Source organism: Piliocolobus tephrosceles, chromosome 17, assembly GCF_002776525.5.
Source record: "Piliocolobus tephrosceles isolate RC106 chromosome 17, ASM277652v3, whole genome shotgun sequence".
NCBI classification, from domain to species: Eukaryota; Metazoa; Chordata; class Mammalia; order Primates; family Cercopithecidae; genus Piliocolobus; species Piliocolobus tephrosceles.
The window spans coordinates 62871606-62884496 of record NC_045450.1 but is presented as its reverse complement, the minus strand read 5'-3'; the positions used below and the strand labels follow the sequence as shown (position 1 = coordinate 62884496).

General features: G+C 39.4%; 1 protein-coding gene across 5 annotated transcripts in view; it reads right to left on the bottom strand.

The window, feature by feature from the left end:
* WWOX (WW domain containing oxidoreductase) overlaps positions 1–12891 on the bottom strand; it is a 1124103-nt gene that overhangs the window by 1057806 nt on the left and 53406 nt on the right. For all 5 annotated transcript variants that reach the window (XM_023226795.2, XM_023226799.1, XM_023226797.1 and 2 more), the window contains exon 5: positions 3287–3393. In XM_023226795.2, coding sequence (XP_023082563.1) covers positions 3287–3393 — 107 coding nt within the window. The remainder of the gene's footprint in view (positions 1–3286; positions 3394–12891) is intronic.

Genomic DNA, 12891 nt, shown 5'->3' with positions numbered 1-12891 from the left:
TATAATGGCAAACACAGAGAACAAGTGAACAGATGAGAGATGATGAACAGGTTGAGTTTCTCCAGCCTACAACCTATCAAATCTAATTTTAAACATTCGGAGTCACTTGTATTAGTTTTGTTTCTGTTCCATTTTCCTTTTCCCGTGTCCCTGACGGTGAATGATTTTGAATAATTCTTAGACTAGGATCACTAGTCTACCTCAAGGTACTATATGTTAGAGTAAAACTATACAACAGTAAATTCTATCATCTGAAATTGACGCACAGGGACCCAATTATGGTTCAAAATATAAGAAAGAAAAACTGAACAGTGGGTCTTTGAGATCATCCCATCCAACCTTTTTCCTTAAAGATGAGGAAACAGAAGCTACAAATAGATCCAGAGGCTTACCCAAGGTCCTATCGCTAATTGGGGCTGGTCCAGGAATTTCTGCTCTAAGCATCAAACAATAATTAAAATAGGATAAATGCAGATGAACGTGTTCTCATATACTGTGTTCTCAGAAAAGAAGAGGATAAATTTAATGATGCAAACACAGTTGTGCTATAGCATTCTCCTCCAAGACTGGTTTAAACATGAATGTCACTGTACAATCAGGTTACTATAGTGTCACTAGGGTCCCCGGAATTTTACCTTTCCAGTTTCAAATATTACATCAAATGGGCAGAGTTTTACAATTTTGACATGTCATCCTGCTAGTGCCAAGAACACTGCAAGCCCTCAACAGTTGTCTGTCTATAGTGTCAGTGGGAATGGAAATTGGAGCAACAAGATTAAGAAAATGACTCGGGAGGTCGGGCACAGTGGCTCACACCTGTAATCCCAACACTTTGGGAGGCCTAGGTGTGCAGATCACGAGGTCAGGAGATCGAGACTATCCTGGCCAACATGGTGAAATCCTGTCTCTACTAAAAATACAAAAATTAGCTGGGCGTGGTGATGCGTGCCTATAGTCCCAGATACTCGGGAGGCTGAGGCAGGAAAATCGCTTAAACCCGGGAGGTGAAGGTTACAGTGAGTCGAGATCGTGCCACTGCACTCCAGCTTGGCAGCAGAATGAAATTCACTCTCAAAAAAAAAAAAAAAGAAAAAGAAAATGACTCAGGAACTGTTACCAAAAATTTAAATGCATATGCCCTTTGAATCAAGGAGTCCACTGCTAAGATTCTCCCCTAGGCAATCACAAATGCATAAATAAAGAATGTTCACAGCTGCATAGTTTAGACCCAATATCAGACGAAATTGTAAGAAAGACTGATGCAAGAAAGAGAGAACTGTGAAACACCATTGCTTGGAATAACAAATAGCAAAACAATGCCAACAACCTAAATGGCCACCAAAGGGAAGACTGGTTATAGCATAAGCACATGATGGAATATTATGCAGCAGTGAAAACAATGAAGCAGATCTATATGCACTAATAAGAGATCTCCTGTAGTACTAGAATGTGAGTGTGTTTGCTGGTATATATATAACCTTTTTCTGGAAGAATACACAAAATAGTTAATAACGTTTATCCTTCAAGAGAAGGACCAAGAAACACTTTCCCATTTCATTTTTCACCTTTCCATTCTGCATGTAGAGTCAAATAAGATGCACATATTCCCATTTGTACTCTTCTCGATACATCTCTAAAGATTACTACTATCCCACCTACTAGAGGTTATTACTTTTTAACGTTAGTCAGAAAGACAATAAAATAATCAGAAAAAATAACATTCTGCTTTCTTTTATATTTAACCCAAAATAGTAAGTCCACTGAGCTCAAGATAAGGGTTCATTTCAAATATACTCAATTTCAAATATTTCATCATAAATACACTGAAAAAGCAGAAATAAATCTTCCTTTTCTCTATTTTCATAACTTTTCACTCCAGAGTACCAAAAATGTTCTTAAGTATACTGTGGTCTATTTCTTCAAATGGCAAGAAATCTTTCACAGCATTCGAAAATGAAGACGGCCTCTGCAGGGTGTATCCAGCCCCCTTCAGGCTCTGCTCGCAAACATGCTGCTCTGTCTCCTCCTCCCGCTCCTCCCAGGGCCTCTGCACCTGCCATTCCCCTAGTCCATCTGACCCTTCTCCACCCTCCTCAGGTCTTTCTTGAGATCTTAGTTCAATCACTTCTTCCTTGGGGAATCCAAAGGTCTCCCAACTCCCTGGCATCATTACTGATTCCTATGACCACTCACTGTTTTTTCAAGTTTACAACAAGATCTGTGCTTTTTTTTTTTTTTTTTTGACTACATTAGTCTTCCACGATAGGCTGAAAGCTCTACAAAAACAGTGGCAATGTCTGTTGTCCTTAACAGTAGACCCCAGCACCCACAGCCTAGACTTCATGCTAAAGTGCAGTGACGTTTCAAAAATCAAACAGCTCACATCACTCTCTAGCTCAAACCCTCTAATGTGTTCCTCGTCGCTATCTCAGAGTCTACCAGACACCCATCCCCCAAGAGCACCTCTCCTACCCAGTCCATTCATCTCCATCCACACTAGCTTCCCTGATGATCCTTGAAATCTCCAGGCCTGTGCCTACCTCTGAGCCTTTGCATATGCTATTCTCACTGCTAAGAGAGTACTTCTCTTGACATTTGCATGGCTTACCTCTACTTCATTCAGGTCTCAGATCAAATGTCACAACTTTGGAAGGCTCCCTGCTGACGACTCCATCATGCTCATGCTGTCACTCCCCTCACCTTCTTCTGCTTTACTATCTTTTATTTATTAATATAATGGTAAATATTAAACTTAATTATGGTCTATTTTTCTTACCTAGACGGTAAGCCTACGAGGGCAGGGATTCTGTTTCGTTAGATACTATATCCTTGGTCCCAAGACTAATGCAAGCCCTCAATAAATATTTATGTAGACACACATCAACATCAACTTCTATATAGACAGAGAAAAGGAAGAAATCAGAGATAGAGTTAAAGCCTACTTCTTTCTAATCTTAAAACTCATAAGCATAACCGTCTCCTAGTTGCAATCATGGGCGTTCACCACTTTTTATTTTTCTTAATAAATGAATTAAACGAATAAACATTCTCAAACTCCTGACTAATAAAGCAGATGACACTGACAATGAACTATAAACAAATGCGTGAATAATAACGGACTTGCTCATGCTTTCATTCATAAACCAAACAAAGTGAAGATGACTTTAAAAACAAAGACACGATTCCAAGAGCAATAAACTTTACACACTGCACTAAAATCTCCATGTGGTTAGCCCGGCATGTGTATTTGACAATTAAAAAAAAACAACAACAGTCAAGCGCTTACCCATTCTTCTAAAATGCGTGACACTGCTTCACTCGCCCTTGCCATGTTCCTGCAGGCCAAGATCACGTGTGCACCATGGAGGGCAAAAGACTTGGCAGTTTCAAACCCTATGGTTTAAAGGAAAGTCAATGTTAGAAAACATAACATCAACATAGTGAGTCATGTTGAATGGCCTTTATCGGAGCACCACTTACATGACTCCAGGTTCTCACCCAGGAGTGATTCTGACCCCCGGGGGACAGGTACAAATGTCTGGAGACATTTTCAGTGGCCACAGTTGTGGGGTAGAGTCCTACTGGCATCTCGTGGGCAAAGGCCAGGCATGCTACAAAACATCTTACCATGAACAGGTCGGCCCCCAGCAACACAGAATTATCTGGCCCGGACTGTCAACACCGTGATGGTGAGAAAACTTGTCCTAGGGATGCAGTGATTTCAAAGATGAAGCCTGAGCCATAGAAGAGTTCACGGCATGTCCAGCCATTTAACCATCAATAACAACCAGATCCTATGCTCACGATAAGGACTTTATGCTCTACTCTATGGTAAGTGTCCCCAGCACCTCTGCTTCCACCAACATCACCTAGGTTTCTTAACGCCGTTTCCTATTAGAAAAGCTGGACAAAACAACACAGGTGCATACACACACACATCTGTTTGAAGGCATCAGAAGGGCACTCTGACTGAGAATCTGGGGGGCCAAGATCTGCAAAAATTGCAAAGCCAGCATTTGGCAGTTTTTTTCCTTCAAGGCATATTTCATTTCCAAACATAGTGGTTGGAAGCCTAAGAAGATGGGCTGAGCTTTTGGCAATTTTATAACTGGGAAAAAGACCCAAATTTGAGCTCAGGACCCATCAGGAAAGGGCCATGGTACATATACCAAACCTTTGTTCGGGACCCTAAAGAGTTATACCCTCGCTGTAATAACAACAGACAGTCCAGACTTCACAAGAGTGGAAACTCAGCTTCAGGCCATTTCAATTCCTAGTTTGATTAAAGTGATCAGTCCCTATCTATCCAATTTCCAGCAGCAAGAGAAAATATTCTCTGGAGGAAGATACCATTATCTAGAGTCTCAAATTACCACTATAATTATTTCAAACACTCATATAAACTCTCAGACATTCAAACAAAATAGCTAAGCATACAAAAAGACAAAACTTCACCAAAGCCAGAGGGGAAAAAAATGGAAATAAATGCACAGGAGATCTGTCTAATCAAGTTATTCAGAAACAATGATTAAAATAACTCTGACTGATAGGTTCAAGGAACAAAAAGGCAAGATGGAGAATTCTGCCAGGGAATTAGAAATAATAAAAAAAATCAAATAGATATTCTGAAACTTAAACACAATAAGAGTAATTAAGAATTCAACATATGGGTTAACAGAATACGAGACACAGCTGATGACAAGATTAAGGAAACTACAAAATAAGTTTAAAAAATCCAAAGTGAAGCATAAAAAAGAAAAAAATAACTAATGCAGTAAAGCAAAGCACAGAAGACACATATGAAACACATTCTGCTATGCTCTTACACATACATGTATTTTGAGTTCCAAAAGAAGTGAAATAGATTAAGATAAGCAATATTTGAAGACAGAATGGCTGACAATGTTACAAAATCAATGATGGATATATAGCCACAAATTCAAGAATTATCCTGAGCCACAAGCAGAAATATATACGTGTATGTGTTGACATGTATAAGTATAAATGTGTGTGTCTACATGTACGTGTATATATACGTGCAAGCCACAAGCAGAAATATACGTGTGTATATATATTCATGTCTATGTGAGCCGCAAAAAGAAATATATATGTGGGTGTATATCCGTATGTGTGTGTGTGTGTAGACACACATATATACACATACATGTCAAAGCAAGGCATATCAGAGTAAACTGCTAAAAACTGCAGAGAGTTTTAGAAGTAGTTAGAGACCAGTAGCTACAAGACTGATAGTTACACCTCTCAGGAAAATGATGGAAGCCACAGCTGAAAGAAATAAAACTTTCATCTTAGAATTCTATACCTAGTACAAATATTCTTGAAAAATAAAGGAGGAGGCCGGCCACGGTGGCTCACACCTATAATCCCAGCACTTTGGGAGGACAAGACCAGCAGATCACAAGGTCAGGAGATCAAGACCATCCTGGCTAACATGGTGAAACCCCGTCTCTACTAAAAATACAAAAAAACTAGCCGGGCGTAGTGGCGGGGGCGCTTGTAGTCTCAGCTACCGGGGAGGCTGAGGCAGGAGAATGGCGTGAACCCGGGAGGCAGAGCTTGCAGTGAGCGGACATTGCACCACCGCACTCCAGCCTGGGCGACTGAGCAAGACTCCGTCTCAAAAAAAAAAAAAAAGAAAAAGAAAAAGAAAGGAGGAGAACAAAAATTTTCAGCAAAGGAAAGCTGCTTTTTGTTTATCACCTGCACTACACTGAGTGTCTGTATAGACCCACACTGCAGGAGACATTAAAGGATGCTCTTCAGGAAGGAGGAAAACGACCCCAGCTATAAACCCAGGGACAAAGAAAGTAACAAAGAGCAACATAAAGGGTAATGATATGTTAAGATCCAAATGGTAAGAGTAGTAAACTCTGTGAGTTTTAAAATACGTAGCAAAAGTTACTATATCAATAATAATAAATAATAATAATGCTTAACCTAGGAGGTGAGTAATGGAAGTAAAGCTTCCTAAGGTTCTTGTCTTCTCCAGGAAGTGATATAATACCGATTTATTTTAGATTTTAATAAGTCAAAGATGCAAGCTGTAAATCTCTACAAATTTAACAAGCGAATGGAGAAGAAAAGTAGAATGATAAAACGGCAAGAAAGGAAAGAAGATGACTAGGTACAGTGGCCTGTAATTCTAGCACTTTGGGAGGCCAAGGCATGAGAATCACTTGAGACCAGCTTGGGCAACATAGCAAAACTCTGTCTCTACAAAAATTAAAATTAAAAAAGAAATAGCCAGGTGTGGTGGCAGGCACCTGTAGTCCCAACTACTCAGAAGACTGACATGGGGGGATTGCTTGAGTCCAAGAGTTCAAGGTCACAGTGAACTATGACCATGCCACTGAACTCTAGCATGAGTGACAGAGCAAGGCCCTGTCTCAATTTAAATGAAAGAAAGAAAGGAAAGAAAAAGAAAAAGAGAAAGAAAGAGAGAGAGAGGAAAGGAAAAGAAAAAAGAGAAAGAGGAATATAGAATAACTTAACAGGAAGCCAATAATAAGGTGGTATATTTAAGCCCAAACCCAAATATCTCTGTCATTACATTAAATATAAATGGCCTAAAGACAGCAATTAAAAGAAAAAAGTTGTCAGACTGAAGAAAACATATATATATATATATATATATATTCTCCTTATAAAAGAATGTGCATTATGTTTTGTACCTTTAAACACAAGGATAAAAAAATGAAAGTAAAAGAATGGAAAAGGCATACTGTATAACGTGGGCCAAAAGAAATCTGATGCAGCTATACTAATTTCAGAAAAAGGAGACTCTAAAGCAAGAAGCATTACAAGAGAAAGCACTGACTATTTCACAATGGTAAATGTCAATCCACCAAGAATACATGACAATTCTAAATTTATATGTACGTAATAATAGAGCCTCCCATATATGTCAACAATTGACAGAATCAGGAGAATAAATGGAGAAATTCACAATTATAATGGAAGATTTTAACATACCCCTCTTAGTAGCAGATAAAATAAGCAGCCAAACACAAAGTATATAGAAGGTTTTAACAACTTAATTGATAAACTGAAAATAATTGAATATGATAAACGCTGAAAACAACAGCAAAATGTACTCAAGTACTTCAAGAATACTTACAAAAACTGATGATTTGCAGGGCCAAAAGCAAGTCTCAACAAATTTCAAAAGATTAAAATTTGAGAGCATGGTCTTTGATCGCAATGGAATTAAATTATAAATCAATAACAAGATCCCAGAAAATTCTCCTTTCTGGAAATATATGTATAAATAACTACGACATTATGGCTCAAAAAATTACAATGAAAGTTAGAAATATTTTAAACTCAATAATTACAAACATATATACAAACTTATGGAGTATAGCTAAAGCCATGGTTAAAAGAAAATCTACAGCCTTAACTACATATATCAAAAAGAAGGCCAGGCATAGTGGCTCATGGCTGTAATCCCAGCAATTTGGGTAGCCGAGGTGGGTAGATCACTTGAGCCCAGGAGTTCGAGACCAGCCTGGGCAACACAGCAAAATTACATCTCTACAAAAAATTAGCTGGGCGTGGTGGTGTACACCTGTGGTCCCAGCTACTCAGGAGGATGATCATGCCACTTCACTCCAGCCTGGGTGACAGAGTGAGATCCTGTTTCAAGAAAAAAAAAAAGAAACAAAAGAAGATGATCTAAGCATCCATTACCTTAGGAAAATAACCCAGCACATTAAGCCTAAAGAAAGCAGAACGATGGAAATACAAGGAGAAAGGAGAAACTTATAAATCTAAAACAAACATAAAATACAGAGGAAAAAAGAAGTTAAAAGTCTGTCAATTGAAAAGACTAATAAAATTGATAAAGGGCTAGCAAGACTGACAGAGAGAGAGACAGACACAGAAAGAGAGGGCACGAACGACCAGTATCAGGGATGAATGAAAGGACATCATTATGTCACATTAAAGCATAAGCAACAAAAGCAAAACCAGACAAGTGAGATTACATAAAACTAAAGAGCTTCTGCACATTAAAGAAAACCATCAAGACACTGAAAGGGCAAGCTACAAAATAGTAAAAACAAAATACTTGCAAACCTCGTAACTGATAGTGTTCATAGCCAAAATATATAAGGAACTCCTAAAACCCAAGAGCCAAAAAAAAAAAAAAAAAAAAAACACACAGATCTTAAAAACAAGTAAAGGAACCGAACAGATATTTCTCCAAAGAAAACATACAAATGGCCAAGTGTATGGAAAGTGGAAAATGCACTAATCTTCAGGAAAATGCAAATTGAAACCACAGTGAGATGTCGTCTCACACCTGTTAAGGTGGTTCTCATCATGAAATGAAAGATAACAAGTGTGGTTGAGGGTGTGGAAACAAGAGACTCCTTGTGCGTGAGAAACCTACATTCCTCAGTGGAACGTAAATCGGTGCACCCACTATGAAAAACAGTACGGAGTTTCCTCAAAAAATTAAACATAGAATTAAAAATTGCTGCCTTATGATCCAGCAATCTCACTTCTGGATACATATCCAAAGGAACCCAAATCAGGATCACAACGATATGTCTGCCCTCTCATGTTCACTGCAGCATTATTCATACTAGCCAAGACATGGAAGCAGCCTAAATTTCTACTGATGAATGAATGGATAAAGGAAATGTGAAGGACACACACACACACACACACACACATACACACACACACACACACACAAAATGGAGTATTATTCAGCCTTAGGAATGAAGGAAATTCTGCTATTTGCAACAACGTGGATGAACCTGAAGGATATTATGTTACGTGAAATAAGCCAGACACAGAAGGACAAATACTATATGACACAATTTATATGAGGAATCTAAGACACTCAAACTCACAGAGACAAAAAGGGCTGGGGGGAGAGAGAAACAAGGAGGTATTAGCCAAAGGGTATGAAGTTTCAGGTATGCCAGATGGAAAAGCCCTAGAGATCTACCATATAGCACTGTGCCCATATTGTATCATGTACTTATAAATTATGATAATGGTTTCACAGGTATATACTTATCTCCAAACTTATCAAGTTCTATACATCAAATACGTACAGCTTTTTGTATGTCAATCATACCTCAATAAAGTTGTTTTTAAAAATGAAAAATAAAGAAAAGGACTACAGATCCTACGAACCCTAAGCAGATCTTAAGATACGGTTAACAACTTTCTACCAATGAATTTACAATACAGGAAAAAAGGACAAATTCCTAGAAAAACACTGCAAAAAAAGTTGCCACAAGAAGAAATGGAACACAGAAAAGTTCTGTATGTTAAAAAAAAAAAATGAATCTATATTTTAAAGTCATCTCAAAAAAGGGGAAAGGTGAGGAGGGAACGAGAGAGGAGGGAGGAAAAAGAAGAGGCAGTCTAATCCAGAGCTTGAACACCAAGTCATTGCTCTAAACTAAAAAATCCCATATTTTGTAATCTATGGTGGAAGACCATATAGAGTGCAGTACAACAACAAAGTAGTCAACTCTACTAGAGAAAGCAGCATGTAGTTCAGCCAAATCCATGTCAAATGGCCACAAATTATTGTTTACAAGATAATGTTAATATGCATGGAAAATCAGCGTACCGTTATCTTCCTGACATCACCACATGGAAGAGCCTAGTAAAGTCCATTCATTCAATCACCCCCACAGGCCTAATCTTCATAGAGAACAGTCGATTTATACAGACTACTTCTCGAGGGAAGTCAGCATAGCACAGAGGAAGATTCAAGTTGGACACACTTGTGTCGCTGCCAGTTCTAACCACGTACAAGCTGTGGGATCTAAGGTCACGCCTTGAACCCATGTGAAACTCAAGTTATCGTTTCTGTAAAATGAGGAATAAGTGGTAAACATATATTGAGAGCCTAACATAATCATAGTAGGTAGAAAACAAATGTTAGTTGCCTGCTTTTTGCAAAATCCTTGGTGTCCTATGCCTCTTCCACAATTTGTATGACTTACCAAATCCAGCAGAGTCACTATGACTAAAAAATTAAAACTTGCTCCTAGATGTGCTACCAGTGGTAACCCAAGGGCTGAGAGACTTTAACACCAACCAGAACTCAAAGAAATCAGCCATGGGCTCCACGGTTCCGTTTGTCGGAATACGGGCTCTGGAGCACAATGTAACCTCATTGCTGAGACAACCTGAAATTATTTCTTGAGATTTTGCCAAATCCCGTATTCCAAAATACATACGTATCACCTAAAGATGACCTCTGATACTTAAATCAGATGCGGAAATAGTGCACAAAGGATTTCAAACCTGAAGTATTTGACACCTAAATCCGTTTGCCTCCCCTTGGGTATGTGTGTAGCAAAAGGTGTTTGAAGCTGTTATCTCCAACCTTTCAAGAAAGAGGACAATAATCTCAAATTTACTGATTTTTACCTGTGATGCCAATGTCACCCCTGATCACCAGTGAGCAAAAGACACCTAGATCATTTGGGGAAAATGAGAGAAGTAAAATGCCAGGTTTTGTAGCCTGGTTGGCTGGGGACGGGCACTGAACAAAGTCTTGCTGACAGATCTGCCCCATCAATCAGGCTAATGAGATGGTGACAGCCATATGCAAGCAACACAGGGTGACCAAACACAACTGCACTTGTGAGCCTGGGACTTAACGCACCCAGAAAATCTTGGAGGAAATGGTGGACTCTGGGTCGCTTTGAAATTTCCAGGTCAAAGTAATGATCAGGAATATCTGTATTCACAATTTCATCACAGGGTATTAAAAAAAAAATGATATAAGAGAGTGGAAATGAGAGTAAACACAATTCTTATTCATTACCAGCTATGTTTTTAACAGACTGAGAAAGCATTGACATAACACGAGGCCAGGCAGGTTCCAGAGCTTGACTGATTGACTGACTGACTGACTGACTGAGACAGAATCTCGCTCTGTCACCCAGGCTGGATTGCAGTGGCGCCATCTGCAACCTCCGCTCACTGCAACCTCCACCTCCGGGATTCAAGCAATTCTCATGTCTCAGCCACCCCAGCAGCTGGGATTACAGGCGCGTGCCACCACACCCAGCTAATTTTTGCATTTTTAGTAGACATGGGGTTTCACCATGTTGGCCAGGCTGGTCTCGAACTCCTGACCTCAAGTGAGTCACCCACCTTGGCCTCCCAAAGTGCTGGGATTACAGGCATGAGCCACCACGCCCAGTCCAGAGCTTTATTTATCCAGTTTCTCAGGTTAGCGGTAAGCTCTTTGAGCCTTGCACCCTCCCATCTCCGTATTTTGCCAGACTAGCACCCAGTAGGATTCAATAAATATCTGCTGAAGGAACAAATGGTTCTTGCAGACCGCTAATAGGCTGCAATTCTGGACTATTTTAAAACAATCCAGGCTATTTCAAACTGCAACAAGGATGGCCCTCTTCCTTCCTTTATAATAATGCATAAATATTAAAATCCTGCAAAGATACTGCTCACCATAGTTTTGAATGATGCTACCAAGAAATCTGTGGGGAAAAGCATGCCGTTTTTCTATCAAATTTTATTTTCCCAAACAAACCTGTTAAGTCATGCTATCTCACTTGACAAAATAATCCACGGCAAAGGACTTTTTGTGACCAGAAAGGGCACATCTGACAAGACAGCAGCAACAGGCTACAGGCTCAAGCTTCCGGCCTCTCTCCTTTAGAGAATTCCTGACTGTAGTTACGGGTAAGCCATCCGTCTCTGTGTCTTGTGAAATTACACTCTGGTTCTTACATCTTCCTTTATCTAAGCAATGCATTACCCGTTGCTAGTCTACTTTTAAAAGCTGCAATAGACAACTCCATTTTCTCACTCTTTCCAATTGCCTTTGGAACAGAAACAAAGCATGGCTATTTCAAAAGATGATAGTTTAACAGGAAGGACAATAACACTTTTATAGTAAACCATATCTCTAGAGTGTGGAGTTTTATATAAAAAAAGTTTAATAATGCTACCTACTGTTAAAGTCCTGGATAAAACCCAGGAGAATAACAGCCCTCACTCTTGTAATACTGCAGCTGATGGCCAGTTTAATTAGCTAAATGTAGTAGTGCTTAGCCTGTTTTGCACAGTGCCAAAGTTTGTGCAAAATAATGAAGGCAATGGTTTGCTAAATTTAATAACCTGATTCATCTTATAAAAAATTAACTTTATGACAATGTTTAAATTGAACTAGCTTAACTGCATGGAGATGGCAAGAGTGTGTTCCGAAAAATATTTAAACCTAATAATACCAAGAAAATAAAGAACGACGTTTTAAAGCGATGAGCAGCATCAGTTTTTCTAACACTTGTTACATCAGATCTAATCAGAAAAATGACGTGGCCATGGAGGCTTAATAGCTCACTGTCTTGGGTTTTAAGCTTTCAACAAAAACATTCAAGTTCTACAAAATGGAAAAGGTGCAAAGTAATTGAAATACCTACTTACACTATCTTCCATAGTGGAACAGAGGTCACAAACTGATGATCCGAGGACAAGTCAAGCCCACAGACCTGTTTTGTGTGGCCCACACTTTCTTCCCTTCCCTTCCTTCCGTCCTCCCTCCCTTACTCCTTCCCTCCTTTCTTTCCACCCTTTCTCCTCTTTCCTTCCTTCCTTCCTTCCTTTCTTCCTTCCTTCCTTCCTTCCCTTCCTACCTTCCTTCCTTCCTAATTTGAATTAGTTGCCAGCGTTAAAACACTGGGGAGATCACAGGTCCAAAGCTAGATGTGCAGCTTCTCTGAAAAAGCTTACAGCGGGAGCACACTAGGTCCCCAGTCCCACGTGGTGACAGGTTAGCTGGGAAGCCACTGTTAGCTAAAGATGGGGTTTGAGCTTTCTAGTTGGTCATGTTGGCCATAATCATCACCCGTGCTGCTGGCATTA